This window comes from Parasteatoda tepidariorum, chromosome X1, assembly GCF_043381705.1.
Source record: "Parasteatoda tepidariorum isolate YZ-2023 chromosome X1, CAS_Ptep_4.0, whole genome shotgun sequence".
Classification (NCBI taxonomy): domain Eukaryota; kingdom Metazoa; phylum Arthropoda; class Arachnida; order Araneae; family Theridiidae; genus Parasteatoda; species Parasteatoda tepidariorum.
In genome coordinates this window covers 60,965,226-60,986,873 of record NC_092214.1, presented here as the reverse complement: position 1 = coordinate 60,986,873, position 21,648 = coordinate 60,965,226, and the positions used below count along the sequence as shown (strand labels likewise).

The 21,648-nt window shown below is 29.8% G+C and overlaps 1 protein-coding gene across 1 annotated transcript in view; it reads left to right on the top strand.

Moving 5' to 3' along the window:
- The window catches only part of LOC107439276 (multiple epidermal growth factor-like domains protein 6), a 278,214-nt gene extending 256,566 nt beyond the window's left edge, over positions 1 to 21,648 (top strand). Inside the window, exons 25-35 of the mRNA XM_071187265.1 lie at positions 1,182 to 1,310; positions 5,536 to 5,664; positions 7,175 to 7,303; positions 10,102 to 10,230; positions 11,167 to 11,295; positions 12,469 to 12,597; positions 14,719 to 14,893; positions 16,029 to 16,198; positions 18,531 to 18,656; positions 19,944 to 20,078; positions 21,081 to 21,648. Of these exons, the coding sequence (XP_071043366.1) occupies positions 1,182 to 1,310; positions 5,536 to 5,664; positions 7,175 to 7,303; positions 10,102 to 10,230; positions 11,167 to 11,295; positions 12,469 to 12,597; positions 14,719 to 14,893; positions 16,029 to 16,198; positions 18,531 to 18,656; positions 19,944 to 20,078; positions 21,081 to 21,130 (1,430 nt within the window). The 3' untranslated portion in view covers positions 21,131 to 21,648. The remainder of the gene's footprint in view (positions 1 to 1,181; positions 1,311 to 5,535; positions 5,665 to 7,174; positions 7,304 to 10,101; positions 10,231 to 11,166; positions 11,296 to 12,468; positions 12,598 to 14,718; positions 14,894 to 16,028; positions 16,199 to 18,530; positions 18,657 to 19,943; positions 20,079 to 21,080) is intronic.

Below are 21,648 nucleotides of genomic sequence, written 5' to 3'. Positions count from 1 at the left end.
TTTGAAGCTCCTGAAATGATGCTGCTGGCGATCCCGAACTCCGCAGCCACACTTCGACCTTCTTCAAGCTTCCCAATGATTCGGCATCGCCTAAACTCATCCAGATGTCGTCTTCTGTGTTGTCTGTGCTGATCCATATCGCACCTAACAACAAATTCACTTCGTTTAAATTGTTGTATACCATTCACATAAATACTGAGCTTCCACCGCTAGCTCGTTTTATTCCCTAACTACGCGCCTCCCGGTACGTCATGGTACATATATGCAAATTTTCTACATACCTTACCGTGATTGGTCTTCTCAATGGCCTTTCCTTCCGTTGTAACTGCCTACTTTGTTGTTAAGCTAGTTCTTCTATTTCGTCCTAAATTTTTGCACACCAGTGTAATTTGACTTCCCGGTATTCTGCTACCCCTTAAAGAAATTATGCTTTTTTCCCCATTTGAATAATGATTCAGAAAAAAAAACATTTTTTATTTAATTATTTTAGTTTTCTTTAAATAATTTTTAATAATAATTGTCATGTGTTGCAATATGTTTCGTGCTGTTAGCCATACTATCATGTGATTGGTACTCATGTACGATATCGTGCTGTTTTATATACTTCAAATAATTCTAAATGGAAACTCAATTTATTCAATGTGAACTAAACCTACAAACGCTGTTTTAAAACGTTCTTTGGGCATTAACCTGTATACGCGACCCTCGCACCCTTAGTGTTTCGTTTCCGACTACATTTATAACACCTTTTAATTTCTTAGAATTTGTAATAACACTTTTTTTCCCCGCAGTACAGTCCTTCTGCTTTCTCAGTCATTGAACTCCGTATTTAATTATTCAACATTTTATTTTCGTGAATGATGTTTTTTTTTCCTCTCTGGAGTAAAATACTGATACTACAAAGAATTAACTCTACCCTTGTGTCATTGAAAAACGTAAACAAAACAAATTTTTATACAAATAAATTCATAACTTATAAGATGCAATAAAATTTCATGAATGTAAAAAAAATATGTACATAATACTTAATATTCACAGATTTCATTGAAAAAAATATTTTTTACAGCAGGCATTTTACTCATTAAATCAGATATTTTCCATTGAATTTCTCAAGCTTAATTTTAAAAAAAAATTCTGCAATCGTACCTCTTTGCTATCTTTTAAAATTTTTTGCTTCTTAGCTTGCTCAGCAGGTTTCTTTGGAAAAAACTGTGAAGATCAATGCTTATGCAAAAATGGTGCAATCTGCGACCCAAACAATGGCACATGCCATTGTTTTCCAGGGTGGCGTGGTGAAACATGTAATTTGGGTGAGTGATGATTCGATTAAGAGTGACGTTAGTGTTTAGCTGCTGAGAGCTATAGTATTAACACCCAAATAGTAAAATAACCCGTCAGTTTCCCTTTTAATTTAACTGAATGATTCGCTACTAAAACGCATGAAAAATTTGCGTCTTGACACTGAATGAAGCATGAAATTATTGAATTGAGCGATTTCGTTCTTTAATAAATTCTTTTTAGTTGAGACCGCAATTTAAATATTTTATTGAGGTCAAATAGCTGAAATTGATTTCTGTAGTTACATTTATTTTATTTTATTTATTTATTTATTTTTTACTGGTTGCAAACTACATTTACAAAATGTTTTTCCAATAATGTTTAACATCAACTTTCAACAACCAGCAATTAACCGACTTATTCCGTCTTTAACCCTACGAAAACTTTTCCATGTTTAACTTCAGATTATTAGAGTACTACATAATGGAATTGGAGAGCTATATAAGGGCGCGTTCAAGGAAAATATAGACCGAAAGTAAACTAATAGGTTGTCAGAATCTTGATCAGGTTTGCCACTTTTGGGAATTTTCTCTGATTTTTTAAGTTTTACAGATTGAATTGCAGTGGAGTTATTCTGCTTGTGATAACGCACAATGGTTGATTCATAATTGAATGCATGGTTGATTCAGAATACAATAAAATCATATTTTTTAATAAACTAAATACAATTAAACTTCGAATTTCTATTTCTAAGTACTAAGCGATTATAAACCACTTACTTGCAAACTGATTAATTTTATGTTGTTATGCTTGCTAATAAAGCTGCAAAAAAGTAAATAAAATGATAGATTAAAATTCAGCTATATATGTTAGCATTATCCATTAACTTATACAGCAACATGTTAAAGGTGTAATAAAAATATTATTAGCAAATTTTTATCTAAACGATAACCAATTTTTTTATAAATGTAAATAATTGATTTTTAATTTTAAAACAAATTAAAGCATAACAATGTAAGATAATGTACTTATCTTAATAACTGATTGAGCTTGACGAATCGCTTTTAAATATACTTTAGTCTGCATTAAGGAACAAATAACAATAAAAAAAGGTAACAAATATTCACCGCCTGTTTAGCGCCACGACAAACGTGCGATTAAAGTCGCCAAGTGATGCATTTTTTTTTATTTACATCTAGTCTATCTTTCCGCTGAATGTACTAACGGAACATACCCTTTTCTAAACCCATTAAATGTTACATTTTTCTTGTTTTGAAGTTTCTTAATGCTGCAATATTTAAAAACTATTAATTTAACAATTTATGCTGCATGAGTGATTTTTGAGTATCTAACATCATAAATCACGTTTCACAATATTTACTGTTAACCCAATTTTTGAGTTAATTCGACATATTGTTTTATAGTTTTTATGTAGAATAATAATTTCATTTAATAAGTGCTATCTCATACGATGTTTTCAATAAATAGAACACCCTCGATTTTAAACTGCGATAGTTATTTTCTTGCTTGTCTGGTTGGTTAATTTTACTATCTAATAGCCCGTTGATAATTAAAAATTACCATTTTTAACTAATTATCATGTACAAAATATACAGTGTATTCGGTAATTACAGCCCTTGTCAAACAGGAAAATTGATATATAATACACATATTAAGAATCGTAAAAAACTGATATTTAAATCAGGGAAACATGACTACATCAAAATCTAAGAATTATTATTGTGAACATTAGGATCAAAAGTTTAAAACCTTGTTTAGGTGCTGGAGAAATTTTTAAGGTAATTTAAATTTAATCGCTTAAAATCTCCCTTGGTATTCAAAGTGGTTTTCATGCTTTTAAACCCTACTTCCTCAATAATGTTTCTTCAGTAATTCATTTGGTTTTTACTTTTTCCTCGCTTAAATATTAACTTACAACCCTTATTCCATAAATTTAAATGAAGTTTAACAATGTTTAAACAAAAGTTTATGAATTACAATAAAACTAAATAAAGAATTGAAAAAAGTTAATCATCATAAATATGAACTTCTTAACGGTCCTATCAGCAACTATCTGATATTAATACGGTGGTTATTATTTTTCCAAAAACAAAAGCTGAGAAACAACTATTTTTTAATTTTTACAAATCTGGCGACTTTTTGAAATATTTATTATTGCCAAATAAACGAGTTATGATCAAAATTTAGTTATCCATTCTAATTAAAAAATCAGAATATTTGAAAAACCAACCATATGGAAATAACCAAAAAATGAACGGACTGCGATGGTATTATCGCAAACTGATTGAAAAAAGGATTGCTCACATACAAAATTGTGTGCTCTATTAAAAGTATTAGCATGTAAAAAAAAACAATTGGAAATAGTCAAAGAAAGTAGATAAAAACGATCGGAAGACGTGGATTTACGATTGAGCAGCCACGATTCTATCAGATCTAAAAGGGATGAACTTAAAAATTCGCGTGTTGTAATAGTAGCGAATTAAAATAACGTCGTATTTAAAAATAACGTAGATGTGGCCGAAAAAAATAGAGAGATCAGTCGAAAAAACGTTTAAAAAAAGAAGTGAATTTATGATGGAATCGGTGCATCAAGAAGTGTTTACTCAAATAGGAAATGTTGACCTAGTGCGAAAATGGCCGTATAAATTATTGTAAAATAACGAATCACCGCGAATCAAGCTCATCAAAAAATTATAGATTAAAACTTTGCATATCCTTGATTACATTGTATTAAAATCTCTGGAATTCGAAAAATACTCTGTAAATGCTTTTAAAGTTTTTAATGGTTTCAAAGTTTTTTTTCTTACGAATACATATAAATGATTCAAAAGTTCACAGTACGACGCCACTTACATTCACCAACCTTGTGGTAAGCCTTTTAAGCTTTGGCATGATTACCGAAAATTCTCCAAATTTTAGAATTTAATTCTCCACCGCTTAATGAAATATTTTGTTGAAAGCGGAGGAAACCCCTACAGAGAATTTAGGACACTGTTATTTATTTCTGAAGATACTATTTAAGATACTATTATTTATTTCTGGGGTCAACTATTTAGACCAGCGGTCCGTAGATCAGTCCGTAGAGCGGTACAGGGCAGCTCGAGAAACATTAAATTATTTCCATTTTATTTACTGTGGTGTATTTCTCTCTGGTTTGTGCGATTTTCAACGAACGAGAAGACTACCGGGAGCTCTGAGACTTTAAGCCTCACCAACGCATGTAACTGTCTTTCATTTTGAAGGCATATTTAATTAACAATTAAATTAAAACTATTAAATCAAAACGGTTTGAAATATAAGCATTCAACGCCTTTCCCCAGCAGACAGCGGTAAAATTATAAAATGTAGACAATAAACGGTCCGCGGCGACAAAAAGGTTTAGAAACACTGATTTAGACTACTTCTTTTCACCTTGGGGGCTACTAAAGCATTTATTTTTGAATACTAACTTCACTGGTTCTGTAAAATTTCCTTTTTTCTGCCAGTTTTGGTATATTTGAATGCTTATTATCACCACTTCAGTATTTCGAAGAAGAAGATTAATTTATTAATATTGCAATATAATTTAGAAGTACTCTCTACGCAGCACCTGTTCGGGAAATATACAGGGTGTTCCTTTATGAACGCTTTACGAAGTAAGTAGGGTTACTTCTTTAAGAAGTAAGAGCTCTATTCACTTAGCCATCCCAGCATGGCAAATCCTTGAGGAAAGAGGGTTGGAAAACATCGAAACCAGTTTAATTACCAATTGAAACTTAAAGGCATTTCTTGCAATTTCCTTTTACCATGTTTCAGCTTACTCTGGTAATCAAACAAGTTTTTATATTTATCTCGAACTTCATCAAAAGTGATTTGTTGGATAATAATGTTTCCGTGTTTTCAAATATTCCTTATTGACTCTTACTGTGCATATAATTGTTGCTTCAGTTTTGGCAATGTTTTTAAAGTATATATTAAAAGTGATAATTACAAAACACCTCGTATATATTATTTGTTCTTAAATTTTGTTTTTAAGTTTTGATTTCTTTTAAAAAAACAGTTTATAATTTATGTAGCATGAACACAAGAAAACTATTTAATTTCTTTTAAAGTCTTTGTCTAAAAAGTAATTTTTTTAAAATTATTATCATATTAATCATTTCATTTTTTAAAAATTTCTGTATTTGACACTTCTGATTGCACAGTAATATTTGTTTAAAACATAATGAATCTTTCTTTTTTTTAATGAAATTACAGTTTGCCCCAATGGTACTTATGGTTATGCTTGTGAAGGCGTTTGTCTTTGTCAAAACGATGGATTATGTGATCCAAAAGATGGACGATGCAAATGTAAACCAGGTTATAAAGGTCAACACTGTGAAAAAGGTAAAAATAAAGTTCACACGATTTATAACAAAATAGTTATAGTTAACAGACTATAATTTCTTTTCAAATGCTGTTTCAAATAAATTTTAATTTGAGGGAGGTCAAAAAATAAGTTTCCTCTCTAGTTTTCTACAGGAAATCGAACAGCAATCGAGCATAAAAGATACCCATTTGGCACTATTTGATAGAACAGATGGCGCTGTCGCAACGTATACGCAAAGCGGAAACAAGCTTATCAGTCTGATCTCGGAGCTCTCGTTGCTGAACTATTTGGAAGTTGGGACCATCGATGCTTCGTGGTATTGTTACACACTGTCGAAATTGAAGGAGGTTATTCGGGGGGAAAATCTCACATTTGATGTTCTGTTGTTGGATGGCAATGCGATCACAACTCGATTACTCGGCGATCACGACGCCAAACTATATAACAACATTTGGTTGAGAGTGCCTTGACCATCCTCCGTACAGTCCCAATCTCGCCCACAGTGACTTCCACTTGTTTTCGGTTTTGAGGATAAATTTCGGAGAAAGACGCCTTAAACGCAATAAAGTCGTACAAAGCTGTTCATTTATTCGGTATGCTAAGCCTAGATTTTTCCTGGGGGGGGGGCTTTTTGAGGCTTATAAAATGGTACGACAAATGTGTCTCGATGTACTTTGTAATTTTGTGGGAAAATTAATTGACCACAGTCGCCATGGAACATATTTTCGGGCTCCCCTCGTATTTAGAGTAAAAGTATAAGCATTGTGATGAATGAGAAAAGTATTATGATCTCGTTTAGATTAAAGTGAAACATTTATTTCAATAAGTATTTACTTTTCCTTTATGCCTGGCTGATAGGACACTCGGCTTATGTTCCTGAATTCGAATCCACGGGTCGAAGAGACCCCGTGTATTAAATGTAGACTGATGCACGTTAAATCTGTCGGGGCCACGAATTCCTCCAAATACCCATAACAAATCAATACGTCTGGGGGGATACTGAATTGGAAATTGATCATTCTCTGGTTCAAGTCAGAATTTCGATCTGTGGGTAAATGAATGGAGGATGGTCCTTCCTGTAAAGTGGGATGTGACGTATGTGTGACTGACGTCTTATTCATGGCCATAGATGGTGACGCTGAAAAACAAACTCTGCCTTCCCTTAGCAAACTTGCTAGTATTGGCAAGTGACATTAGTAACAACTTTTTCCTTACTGTTTATATTTAAAGGTTGAAACTAATAACAAGAAGAAAAAAAAATCTTAAATAAAAATATTTTTATTTATACAATTAAAAGTTTTATTTTCATAATTAAAGAGAAATTAACAAAGAAACTGACTTCTCAGTTCTTAGCCTCAAAGTCTCTTTGTATAAAAAATAAATTTAAATCAATTGGCAAGTAAAATTTAGGATTCCTATCATATTACGAAATTAACATGCATGTGTATAACATGATTATGAATATGATATATATGATAAATTATAATTATATAAATTAAAATTTTATAAATTATGAATTTCTTTTAGTGTGTCCTCATGGTCATTTCGGTGCGCACTGTTCTCATATGTGCTTATGTGGGAAAGATGAACCTTGTCATCACATTACAGGAAAATGTTCATGTGATCCAGGAACTACAGGAAAAGGTTGCGAACAGAGTGAGTATTGGTATCAGAATTATAAAATAATAGAGATATATCATTTAAACAAATAATAAGACACAGAATAGAATGTACCAAAAAAAAGTAATTTAAAATAAAAATATAACTATGAAATACTTTAACCTATAATAATTGAAGAGAACATTTCAATTTTTGACATCAAGAAATACTTAGAAGAATATTTTAAAAATTTAGAGGCGCATAGGTCATACTATTTCTCATATTTATCAATAAAATTTAAAGTTTTCGGAAGTTTGAGGGGACTGGCAAAAAATTACGAACGAAAAAGGCGAAAAGAGAAAAAGCATACAAAAGTACACAATATGTCAGAAAATATCGCAATAAACTCGTAGCTTGTCTTGATTACTTCGGTGATTTTGTGTAATAATTAAATAAAATTTGCAATAATTACCTAATTTAAATATTTATGGAGATAAAGGATTTATATAATTAAAAAAAAAACTTTTTTTTTTTTGTCTTACGTTTTTTTCTTTCTAACTTAAAGAATATTCAATGAAATTAAGCAAAATTTGCGAAAAAAATTTAATTAATAGCAAAATTCATCTTTTTAAAATTTGAAAACAAAATTTAAAAATCATATAAGATTTTAGCATTTAAATTCAGTTGATATTTAAGAAGTTTTATTTTAATTTTTTCTGACCTGTTAGATAAGACATTATCAATATTTTTATTTGTAGAAACCAATTCGGATCAATGGCTTATAGTTTATATTATATGGTTTATAGTCACAGTTATTTCCTCAAATTTGTTATCATAAATGTGATAATAAATTTATTTGCGACAAATACCATTCCCAAAAATTATTTTTCAATTGGTGTATAATCCTTTTCTGCATCTGTTAAGCTACAAGGTGTAAAGACAATTGGCTGCCCATTTTGAAACAAACGATAACCCAATCCATCCTTAAAACTTTAGCTTGTAGAGTAATGAGTTTTTTGCAATGCAATAACCCTCGAGGTTCTAGAAATTAAGTTTTTCAATTCATTTTTCAACCAATAAATTGAATTTAAAGGAACCTATTGAAAGTCAACGTTTTGCTTTAAGAGCTCTCTTATGATGTTGTAATACAAGACAAACTTGCACAAATCTCCTCAAATAGTTAAGCATTCCTAATATTCTTTGTAACTCATGTTTGTTTTTCGACTGTTTTAGATCTATGATAACTTTTACTCTGTCTGGATCTGATATGATCTGGTATTTTACTCTGTCTGGATCTGGTTACTTTTCTAGGTCAATTACAAACGAATCAAATGATTCCCCTTTATCTTGATTTTGCTAATTCAAAATAAAACGTTCAACAACAGTATTTTTCTTTGGCATTGTATAAACCCAAAGAAAATAAAACTTTCAACAACAGTATTTTTTTTTTTGGCGCTGTGTAAATTCAATATTCTTTATCACTGCATCATAATCATTTTTCTGTTCTTCAGTAGTGTTCAGAGTATTAAATACTTGTACGTACTGAATCTTCTTCAGCTTCATTTAAAAATAGTGCTGCTTTTGCATCTGACTCTTTCTTATCATGATGCTTTCAAATGTATCGTCGCTTTTTGAAGCGCCGCAAATTCTCAGCCACATTGTCGTTGAAACTTAATCCTTGTGGTGGTTGACAAAATTCTATTATTATTTGCTGCATGAAGCAAGTACGCACACATTAAAATTATCCACTACTTTGCTTACTTAAATATAACATGATTAAAGGACAATGTTTGAACTATAAAACTTACAGCATCTACAATGAACATCAAATCTCCATCAATCTACACTTTACTTCCTTTAAGTGCTCCTCAGTGCTTCCCTTAAGTGCTTTACTTCCTTTAAGGGGGGACCCCACCCTGAGATGGTAAAATATTAACGCTTTTCTTGAATTGTTTTAAGTAATAGAGACAATGCAGAGACTCCTTGTTTTTTTTAATGTTGTTTAGCTACAATTTAAGTCTATTTTAAAAAATTTTCTTTCACAAAATAATAAAAAATAAGTTGGTGGCAGCTCCATGTGTGGCTGGTTATCAAAAAGTAGCACCTCACTGGCCTCATAAGTTTAGAAGTCCTGAAACATAGGAAAACGATTTTGTTTAGATTTTCTAAAACATAAAGACATTATCTTAAAAGTAGCATAGCGGTTTTTTGATATTCGCAAAATTATCAAAATGGCGGCAAACTTAAAAAAAAAGTTAAGTTTTTCATTAAAAAATATTCATTAAAATACTAATATTAAAATATCGGAAAAATCCTATGCTACTTTCTAAAGAATATATTTTTACGTAATTTAAAATAAAGAACAGCTTATTTCCTTGTATAGATCATGAGAAAAACATTAGGTCAGGTCAAAAAACAGCGTTTTGAGAAAAACGCGTTTAAAGTTTTGACTTATGGTAGGGGAAAACGTTTAATTTCATATATATAATGGTCGATAAATGAAATGCCTACAATAAGTTTCTATATACAGTCAACAGAATGGATGATGAGACACAAAAAGAATGTCACCCCTCCTAATCCGGCCGAACGGGCCTTTCTACCTGCTTAGCGATGGCGCTCTATTTTCCGGTATAACTTCCAAACGAAGTTAGCTACCGAGAATTCGTTTTAGACAGACATTAGGACGGGTACAAAGATTCGAAAATTGCAATAAAAAATTTTTCGAATTTTTGAAATATTCAGGGTGGGGTCCTGATAGTGCTTGAATAACAAAAATTAAAAACGCAACAATTGAGTAAAATGTATTTAGTACTTAATTCGTTTTAATAACACGAAACGTGTATTTTTTAATTCAGCTTGCCCAGAGGGAAGTTACGGTGAACATTGTAAAAAGACCTGCACTTGTTCTCCAAATCATCATTGTAATCCCGTTGATGGCCAGTGCACTTGCAAACCTGGATTCCAAGGGCCTAAGTGTGACAAAAGTTTGTTCAGTTTGTTTCATTCTTAGTTTTTAATATTTTTAAATGGCTTAAGTTTCGACAAAACTTAAATTTTAGAACCCATTAATATTTTGCTGAATTAACAAAGTTCGAGAAAACTGTCTAGAACCTTCAAACAGTTTAATGCATTTTTAAAATTTGTTCGAAATGGATATGCAATAAAAAGAAAATGTAGCAGTCATGCTGTAAAATGCAGGTTATAGAAACCTCCCGAAAATAGCGTGAAACACGGTTTCTTACGGTAAATCACCTTTTGCTTCTACTTAATGTATTGTAAAGATTTTTTTTTTCCTAATTGACAACAAAAAATAATAATAATAAATACAAGCACTTTTTCGAAATAAACATGTAACAGACAAAAGGATTCTCGATTAATTGGCGATAAAAACGAACCAAAGAAAAATCAAAAATTCACATCTATGCTTGACAACTCACTAAAATATGAATTGTAGCTTTGAAATATCACATTTTTATGAAAGATAATTCTAGTTCGAAAAAAAATAATGAGGATTTGGAATAAAAATTTTGCACAAAATTCGTAACTTAAAACTAAAAATAATATTTAAAAAAAATCCTTGTATTTTGATATTGCAAAGCATCATTTAAAACTTTACACTTATTGAAATCTTTCATAAAAATAACACCTTTATCAAGTTTGAAACATACAGTTTAGTAAGATGCGCTTAAAATTTAAATAGAGTTTCTATGGTATATAACTTCTTTTTTATTTCTTTCTTCTTTCTTAGGTGTTATTGCATATTATCCTTATTTTTTGTTAGATAACGCTTAGACATTGTCACACTATGCATTATATTTGTGTTATAATATTACTAGGTATATGGCCTTGTCATTGCTATCAAAAATGCAACATACTTTACTCTTAATTGACATGCTTATTTGAATGCATGAACTTTTTAGTGTGTCCTGATGGAACATTTGGAACGGATTGCAAAGAGCACTGTTCTTGCAAAAATGAAGCCGATTGTGATCCCGTAAATGGAGAATGCATTTGTAAGCCTGGCTTCACAGGTTCATTATGTGAAGATAGTAAGTTTAGAATTTTAGTTTGCGTTCTTGTTTTCATCATCGCACTTTATCATTACTGAAAATGTAAAGTTATTATATCGCTTTCTTTTCTTTCACAAAAAATGAAAAGATCACAAATGTTTTGAAAATAAACAAAGGAAATGAAAGCGTTAAAAATGTTTTGAAAAATGACAAAACATTATGAAATCTAGGCTTGAAAAGAAAATTTTAATTTAAGGTGATGTTTATCATTAAAAAAAATAAGTAAAACGTAAAGTAGGTATAGATAACTCAGTTTTATTGAAAGTTCTTTAATGAGGCGGCTATATTCCGAATGATGATTTGAAGTTCTGGAGATAAGTTTCAATTTAATTTATACGGCTATTAATAATTCTAGTGTCTTCTTAGATTCATCTACGCTAAAGTGATGTTTTACAAAAAGATTTCTAATAAGTAAATGATTAAAATATTCCTCTTAGTACTGATATCAGAAGCAATCATGGTCACTATATGAACCACTGGATTTCATTCACTACTTCGTTTAGCACTTCAACTTAGATATAAATATTCAATTCATCTTCAACATTTTATAAAAAATTTTGCGATCAGCATTTAAAAATTTATTGTATTCATTTTGCAGATCTAAATAATATGATTTCCTCTTGTGAGAGAAAATTACCATCAAAAATTCTTTGAGAGAAAGAAAATTGAAGGAATATATTCTCTACACCACGGAATCCACAGGTACCACAGAATCATGCATTTTGTGTTTACACAATTATTAAGAAAAACAGGTGATTTTATAAAATCATAGTTTTTCTTGATGGGCTTGAGAAAATTATCAGGAAAACATATTTTTTGTTCTTGATAAGCACCCTGGGGAGCTTATCTTTGTTGTGTAAGCACAAAATGCATGATTCTGTGGCACACAAGCGGTCTTTTGTCTTAAAAAAAGACCACTATATGTTCTTGGAACAGAGCGAGTTTATAATTCCCGTTTTTTTATAAGTCATATAAAAAAAATTTATATAAAGTATATAAAGTCAGTTTCATCGGCTCAATATAGCTGATTTCAGCACTTCTTCTTTTTCTTCAACTGGGCTATATCTGCATTTAACCTTTATTGAAGATTGATCTATGTTTTATTTGTTCTGATATTTTCGTGCTAATTCTGAAACCTAACTGATATTTTAGAATGTGCAGCTGGATATCATGGGGACGATTGTCTTCAGACATGTCATTGTCAAAACGGGGCCTCTTGTGATGGCAAAACTGGGAATTGCATCTGCTCACCTGGCTTTACAGGAGAAACTTGTGAAGAAAGTAAAGCTTTTTGTAAAAATTTATCATATTTAATTAAGTTACACTTATTTCAGATACACTTAATTTAAAGGATTATTATCAAATATGAAAAACGATAAGTCACTAAAAAAAATTTTTTTTTAAAAAATGTAATATTGATATTTAAAAATATCTAAGAAAGATCTAGAACATGAGGAGTAAGAGAAAGCACTTAAAAACTATATGTACACTCAATTTATTGTGAATATTTAAATTGAATTTAAGAACTTTTATGATGGTTGAATTTTACTGCTTAGCATGAAACAAAAAAAAAATTAAGTGGGCGAGCATTTATTTTAAAAGTATTTTAATATAGAATTAAAAATAGGAGTGTAAAGAACTTACTTAGCCCGCATAAAATTAATAACTCTTGAAAAGAAGCCTGTCAAAATATTACGTCATCAAATTCAAATTTACTATCCAAATTTAATTAATATTACAGATGTCACTACAAACTGTGAAAAATTACAAAACAACATTTTCAAATTAACCTCCAATTGCATCAACGGCGTAACGCAGTCACATAATTAAGAGGCATCTACTCTTGCAATCTTTTATTTAAAGAAAAATTTTTAGTTTGTGTTTTCTCGATATTTTTCTTTGTACTTAATAAACTTTTGGTGCTATAATATTATTTGACAGCACAATACCCTTAAAAAAAGCATAAAATTAAGGGGTCGCTTTATTGAATTAGGAGAAATAGCGTTTGATATTGTTTAGAGCTTTCATGAGTTTTTCCCCGACACTTTAAAGCAACAAAATTTTGTGATTTTGAGTAAAAAATTTAAAACTACACGTTTCTCAATTCTTAGATTTTTTAAAATCTAATTTTATTACTGTTTAAACACCGGTGAAACACTGGTAGCGTTTTCACCAGTTTAAACACTGGTGAAAACGGATTTCGATGACGCTAAAAAATTCTTTTGACGTTAATTGCATAAAAGCAAAGATACTTATCGAAAATCTGGAAACAGGCAACTGTATACTATTGCAGAATCGTATTCTCATAATTTTGTCAGAAAAAGTTAATAGAGAATCTAAAATACCACACGGTTTATATCTCAAATTGTGATTGGAAGGGTGCGTGGCGTTTTAAAAAGTGCTTAAAGGTGCTTATTTTCAGAATACGTATTTGAAAAGAACTTAAAGGTGCGTTTTTTATTCGGGGTTTGTGAAAAGTACTTAATTTTTTATCTTTTGAAAAGAGATTTTCTTCTTTGCCGTATCAATTGTCGTTCTAAATTACAAAAAATGCATGGTTTTTGCAATTTTCCCTGCTATATTTATCAGAAACTAATTATTTTATCAAGATAATTTAAAGTTTTTGAAAATGTTTTTGAATTTATCGATTTAATTTTTATAAATTAAGAACTTTAAACGATGGAAAAAAAATTTTTTTTCATTACTGCAAAGATCCTAATTATGATTTTTTTTTTTTTTTTTTGGAAAGTGATTAAAAATAATTTTTGAGTGCTTAAAAACTACTTAAAAGGTGCTTATTTTTGTTGAAAGTCTGGCTACGCACGCTGGATTGGGTGGTGACTTGAACCAAATGACTGAGCACCAAATTTCATATTTTACATAAATCGAAAGAGGACGAATAAGATGTCAAATAGAATAAATATCCATCATCAATTTATTTGTAAAAATTTAATAAAGAAGATTAAAAGCATTTTTAGAATTTTTCCTCCCAGTCTCCCTTTCGACAGTTAAGTTCGGTTGGGAAAGGAAAGGCCTCTTAACTGGCATCAGTACAAATATTTTAGTTCTGGGCTCTAGCCTGCACTATAATATTATTTCATAGTTTTCCAGTCATCAGCACCAACTGTTGACAAGCTTAGTCACTAGTTTTGAAACTTCTTAGAACAAATACTTAGTTTCCTTTGCAAAGTGCAGCAAACAGTACCTTTTCATATTCTTTAGTTTTTTAATTGATTTTTAAAATGTTCGGTCATTTTTGGGACAACCTGTTTAATTTAAATATGATTAAATTTACTTACCCGTTTAATTTAAGTATATAAAATTCAAAACCATGATTACATTAAACAAGTGAACATAAATTTACTAAGAGCGCTAACATTTTGCTTTCTTTTTGTTTATTAGCTTGTCCTCAAGGGAAATTTGGTGACAACTGTAAAAATGAGTGTCAATGTGGAGACAATAAATGTGATCNCCTGAACCTGAGGTCTAGATTTGCTATGGGAACATGGAGGACTTTGCGACTCGACAGATTTGACGTGCATCAGTCGCCATTTAATATACGAGGAGTCTTCGGCCGGTGGGATTCGAACCCACGAACTTTCGGACATGGGCCCAGCACCCTACCGACCAGGTTATCCCGGCCCTAATGCTAATCTTAATCGTTCAAAGAAGTGACCTCATGAATGCTATTGTGCAAGATGCTGATTATGTTACGCAATCGGACCCTAAAACGTTCTTTCTCTGAATAAGCGTTCCTTTTTTTCGACGGATTTAGATTTTTGACTTAAAAATGAAGGATAGTATCCGCAATCTTGTAAGCGCGGTCCTAATTGTTAAGTCAAGAGAGTGGTCAGAAGTTTGTTTAATTTCACTTGTTGTGTATTACGCCATTTCTCGGGAAGTTTTTAAATAAATTTTTAAAAAATTGCACTCAATTTGATTCATTTATAAAAAAAAAATAATTCCATATAAGATATATATTTTAAAAATTATTTTGTTTTTATTATTTATATAATAAGGACCGAAAACTTTTTTCAATTGCGAGTAATACAAATTTTAACTTCATATTTTGTGCAATTACAGAAACAGAAATAGCAGAATTACAGAAATAACAGAAATAACAGAAATAACAGAAATTACAAATTACTAAATAACAGAATACAAAATTTGAACAAAATCGGTTGAATAGTTCTTGAGAAATGGTCTTTACGAATTTTATTTTTGTGAAGGTATCGGTTTTTCGTCGCCATTACCAAACCACGCCATAATTAAAAACCGCATTTCTTCCCCCCTTTAACGTTTTTCTTATTCACATTGATTTTTTATATATTGAGAGTACAAAATATTTTTTTTAAACCAAAAATATACTTTTTTTTACATCGTTAACTGTTTATTTATTGATGCATTATTTTTAAGCAGAAATGTTCGAAGTTTTTAAATGATTACAAGGGGGAAAACTCGGGAGTTTCACGCCAGTTATTTTTTATTATCAATAGTAACATATCGTTTAAAATGATTTATAAAAAAAATTCTAATTAAATATAAAAAAATTAAAAATCTTAGAGGTTTTTTTAAATTGACCATAATTTGCGTTTAAAGCGAATTTGAGTCGGGTAATTTCGTGTCCCCCCCCCCCTCAAAAAAATCTATTAGCTCGTTATGAAATTGCTATTTCACCCTAAGAGTTAATAAATAAAAATATCGCTTTAACAAAATTCTGGATTTTTATGTTCCTTATTATTTGGTCATTTAGAATGTCCTACTGGGTGGTTTGGAAAATCATGCCAACAACAGTGTGAATGTTCTGGAACAACATTATGTCATCCTGCTACAGGTGCTTGTAGCTGCTCTGCCGGCCAATATGGGCTCAAGTGTGAAAAAGGTAAAAAAATATATCAGTGTAAACTGTATTTGACCACACATTGTGCATTGTATTAGTAGTCAACTTATTTACGGGTTTATGCCTAGATATATATTTTTTTTTTTATAATTTATTCCTTCATTCCTTGTATTTTATTGTTATTCTTATATATTACCTATTAAAATTTAAGTCAATGCTACATGTAAAACACGATTTTAAAACTTTTTTAAATCAAATACGCTATTTATGTTATTACTTCACAATTATAATAAATTTTAATTTATGTAAGGAATATGAATTATGAATTCTTACAAAAAAGGAATTATTAATTTGTAATGAATAAAATATTTCTGCTGATATTTCTTCATTTTTAATTTTATGTTAAAATGAAGTGAAATTAGATCTACGATCTTAGTTTCTTCTTTAAATGTGTTATATACGATCAAAAATAAAGGAAAATACAAAAAAAAAATGCAATGAATCCACCAAGGTATATCCTTAAAGATAAATTAGTTATTCGTAACATTTCGAAAGAAAACAAAAAGAAATATGTAAAAAACTGAAATTCTGCTGTCTTGGAGCCCAATTATTATACCACTTAGGGATTCAAATTATAGCGGAAAATTCGTTCGTTTTGTATTTATTTATTTTTTCATTGTTGAGCGTAAATAAATCCTCAGAGCTGAATATTTTTTTCAGAATCCATTTTTTTTAATTATGTAAGAAAATATTTTTCAAAAATTAAATAATATGTAATTGCCAGAAAGTTTCATTACATAGCCCTTGCCCTTTTATATTCATATATTGTGAATATTCTTCATACATTTTGCAGTCGCATTTTCTGAAAAAATAACATAATAATTTTCAAATACTGCACAATTTCTGAATATTGTAGATTATTGTCTTATTTTATGCAACAACCAAGGACTAAAAACAAAAATAATCAATCCTTTGCATTTCAAACAGCCTCACTTTTTCTCTCTTTAAAGTATATTTTTGATTAAAAAATAAATAAATAAAAGACTATCTGGAGACACAGTGTGGATAACAAATAATTTTAAACAACAGCTTTTAAGCTGTACCCATTCTAAAAGACTAATTTGAAAATATTTAAGCAGAAAAGAAAAATGTAAGACTGTTTTTTACTCCAGAAATGATAGATATCAAATTCTTCATGCAATATTTTTTATCGAAAAATGTTTCTTCTGAATGATTTGCTACTATCCTAAAAATAACTTTTACTCTTAAGAAATATATAATTTATATTTCAATGAGATTGTATCAAATATAAAATTGCATTTTTTCTAAGAGGAAGCTGACTTGAAAAGAGTTGATTTTCAGGTGGTTAGAGTAATTAGAGAAAATAAAAAACAACTCTCCCCTGGTCTCTAATATATGAAACAAGTCTTTGAAACTGTTGAAAACAAGCCAATGACTGATAAGTTTTCGTTTGAGAACAGGTGAATTCTTCAGAAATTCTAAGATTTCAAGCTCAACGGAAACAACGAACTTAAAGCTTCTTTTTTTTTTATCTCTTAGATGAAAAAGAAATTTTCTTAAGGTTAATAAGTCAATATTTGAAGCCACGCTCATCCAGTTCAATATTTTTGAATCGCATCGATGGATACACTTGAGCTTTGCTGTTTGCTGCTGATCTTTGCTCAAATTCTAGTCTTAACACAATCTTTCAAAAATTTCTTAGGCAAGAGTTTTTGATAGTGTATTTCCTTACACACAAAGCACACCGTAATTTCAACCTTCTCCTTTCACTACAATTTAATGATTATAGATTTATTCCATGAAGACTTGCATTGTTTGCTGGCTTTTTTTCGATAATTTAGAAAGTCAGAAACACAATTCTAGCAGAAAACGAAGAATATTTTAAGATATGTGTGTCAGCTTCATCAGGGGACACACTGCCAGCCGACACACAGGAGCGTTTCTGTCGTTAATGGTAATACCAAAAACTGATGTCAGTGGTAATAACAAAAACATTTTGATATATTATTTGAAATGTTATTTACTTATTTTGTCTTTTTCTGAATTTTTGTAAATCAGTTTTTTCGTTCATTGAACAGCTTGAACTAAAAGGGGGGAAAAGCTAGTCTGCAAAAAAGAAATCATTCTTGCTTTTAGTTTATACAAATTTATAGATTTATAGCTTTCTTTATCTTTTTTGTATGTTATGTGTTATGTTATTTTTTTATGTTATATGTAAATGTCTGAACAAAAATTGATAAATCTAATTTTGATTTTGATTTCTGTCCTGCTTTTTGTAATCATACAGAAAAATAACGTGATTTTTGAAAGGTCCATCATAATTTATTTTTTTTTAATTTTTTCTTTTATTCAGTATGCATGCAAGGATTTTACGGACATGGTTGCCAAGAATCATGTCGCTGTGGAAGTCATCCATGCGATCCAACAACTGGGGTATGCCTTTGCCCTCCAGGATTCACTGGATCTTTCTGTAATGAAGGTATAATAATACTTTTAATCTGCAGTTAAAAATTACTCTATTTTTTGAATTGATAATTACAAAATATTACGCTTTGAAACCTTAATACTAATAAGAATTCTACAAATGGCCAAAGTGAGACATTAATGTCCTCTAATTTTATGTAAAAGAAAACTGACCTAAAATAAAAATCGAACCACCCTGAATAACTTTTGATCTGCTAATCGTATCTTAATGTTTCGAGGAAGTGAAATCAAATATGCTCACTAATTAGTGCAGATGATGTTTTAAGATACGAAATCAGACACAAGAACGTACTTTCTCTGAATAAACATACTTTTTTTTTCGACAAATTCGGAATTGTGACCACAAACTATAAGAGTTTGCCGCAATCTGGGAAATATGGTCCCAATAGTTTAACTTAATTCCCAATTCGTTTAACTAAAGATAATTCCATGCAAAATATAACTATTATTATATATTTTTTTTATTATTTTTTTTCTAAAAATAGTCGAAAAAGTTTTGAATTGTAAGTCATAGAATCTTTGCCATCATTTTAAAGAATGCAATTTTAAATGGCAAAATACAAAATTTGAGCCAAAGCGGTCGAATAGTTCCTGAGAAATCGAAGTTTGAAAACGTCGTATTTTTAAAACTAATTAATTAGCATATTTGAGATTACCCTCTTGAACCAGTAAATTAAGTCCTAGAACGGGAAGTTCTGGTTGCTAGATCAAAAGTTATTTAAGGTGGTCCGTTTATTTTTTTACGAACTTCATCTTAAATATTTAGTTGGATTGTAACCACGTTATTTTCATAAGAATATCCCTAGAGGGAATGTTTTTTAATTGCTCTCCTCTTCTTTTAAGCTTTTAATTTTAGTTACAAAATAGTCCTTAAATAATATGGAGAACTTATTAAAAGAAAAATACCTTTGGACATTTCATTAAATTTATTTGAGAAAATCTACTTTTATTTACCTAAACATCAGGAAGCTGTTTGCAAAACTTCTCTTTCGATTAAAGTCTGCCTTATTTGTGTACTTTAAAGAATATATATTTTTCTTTAATTTATAGCTGATTATAACATATTCTCAAATCTGATATTTAGAGTGCTTTCTGCTTTCCATATGACACTTAACCTATTCTTCCACTAAGCTCTTCGTATATGTCCATTTGTCCAACAAATCTCTAAACTAAGCATCAGTTTTCTTTTTGTGAATATTTATAAAATGTAGCAATGCAATACTTTTCGAATAAATGAATACATGGAAAAAAAATACTAATTTTTTCCTTTTTTGAATTGAAGTTTGTCCCAGTGGCAAATATGGACCTGGGTGTCGCCAGCGTTGCAAGTGCCAACACGGAGGGACATGTGATCCGATAACTGGCAAATGCACTTGTACATCAGGATGGATTGGATCGACTTGCAGTATTGAAAACAGTAATTTGTGTTTAATTTATCAGCATGAATATAACTTTCTTTATTCTTCTCTCATTGGGGGTGATATTAAAAAGTCTTACAGTGTGATTTAGAAGAAATTAGGGTTGGTTAATAGACTCATTACAGTGCGTTTTTTTTTCTTTCTTTTTGCCTGAAAACGGACCTATTACAAACTTGCCTGTTTCTTTGTGTAAAATCAGTATTTGTTTAAATTTGGAACAAAGATGCGGCAGCGAGAATGAGAATAATAATTTATTATTTCATCATAAATATTTTCTAAGTATACATTTTCGCAATGGCAGCATACATCAAACGTATCATTAAGAATGTAACCATTTTTTTCCAAAAAAAAGCTGTTCTAGTTCAAGTACTTATTAAATTCGGTAATTATTTTCAGGCAAATGATAATAATGATAACTAAATAAATAAATATAATTGAGATCTAAAAATTTCTTCCCTTTAAATATTAGCTAAAAAATTATTAATTTCTTAAAACTGTTTTTAACTTATGATTGAACATAGATTTTTTTTATTGATTTGGATGTATACCGATATGAGTAACACCCATACACAAATTAAACTGTAAGAGTAGAACTTTTTTTCTTAGTTCATATAATTTTTGATTTAGATAATTATTATGAAGCTCTACATTGCATCTTTCTATTTAAAGGATTTTCAACTTTTCTGATAAAAACGCTATCTTTAGTTATTTTCCAATTAGTTTCCTGATTTTTAATACTTACATACAAAATATTAAAAATAAGTGACCCAGGTATTAATGCAATAAAAATCAAACATATTTAACCACTTTCTACTTAATCTATATGAATAAAACTGAATATGGGGTATGATAGATATAATAATAACATAACTGCTGAATTTTAGTCATAATTGATTTAGTCACTAATAAGTCATAATTGATTTAGTCAATTGATTTAGTCACAATTGAAATTGGTGCGAAAGATAATATTTTCGGTAATTTCTATTTTTTTTTTTTTTCAGGATCATTGTTTGGACCTTATGATGAAGATATTATCATTGGCATCAGTTAATCCGATGAGCTTAAAAAATATATTCTAAAGAACTTTATCAAGAAGTCATTACACAAATCATTTAAATGAGCATTTTTTGAATCAAGTGCCAAGAATGTTTAATGAAACTCAGGACTGTGAAATTTACCAAAAAAATGAAGACACAATACAAAGAAGATTATCATTTATAGGGAGCAATTGAAAATTGCTGTGGCTTAAGAACTTAAAAGCTAGTGTTGATATTTAAATATTGATAAACTATAAAAGTGAACTATTTTCTCAGCCATAAAATTCTACTTTGCATGGTTTTGGTATTGAAAATGTGCCATTTAGAATGTTTTACTGTCATGTGTTTCAAATATTTTGTTGTGAATTAATTTATATTTTTGCTTAAGTGTACATAGATTGTCATTAGGTGATAAAATGAATGTTTTGTTCTATATCATTTTGAATGTGTACAAAATTGGATACATTTTTTAAGAACTTACAATTGAAGAAATAAGAAATCAATAAAAAAAAAAGACTTAAGAAGGCTAAAA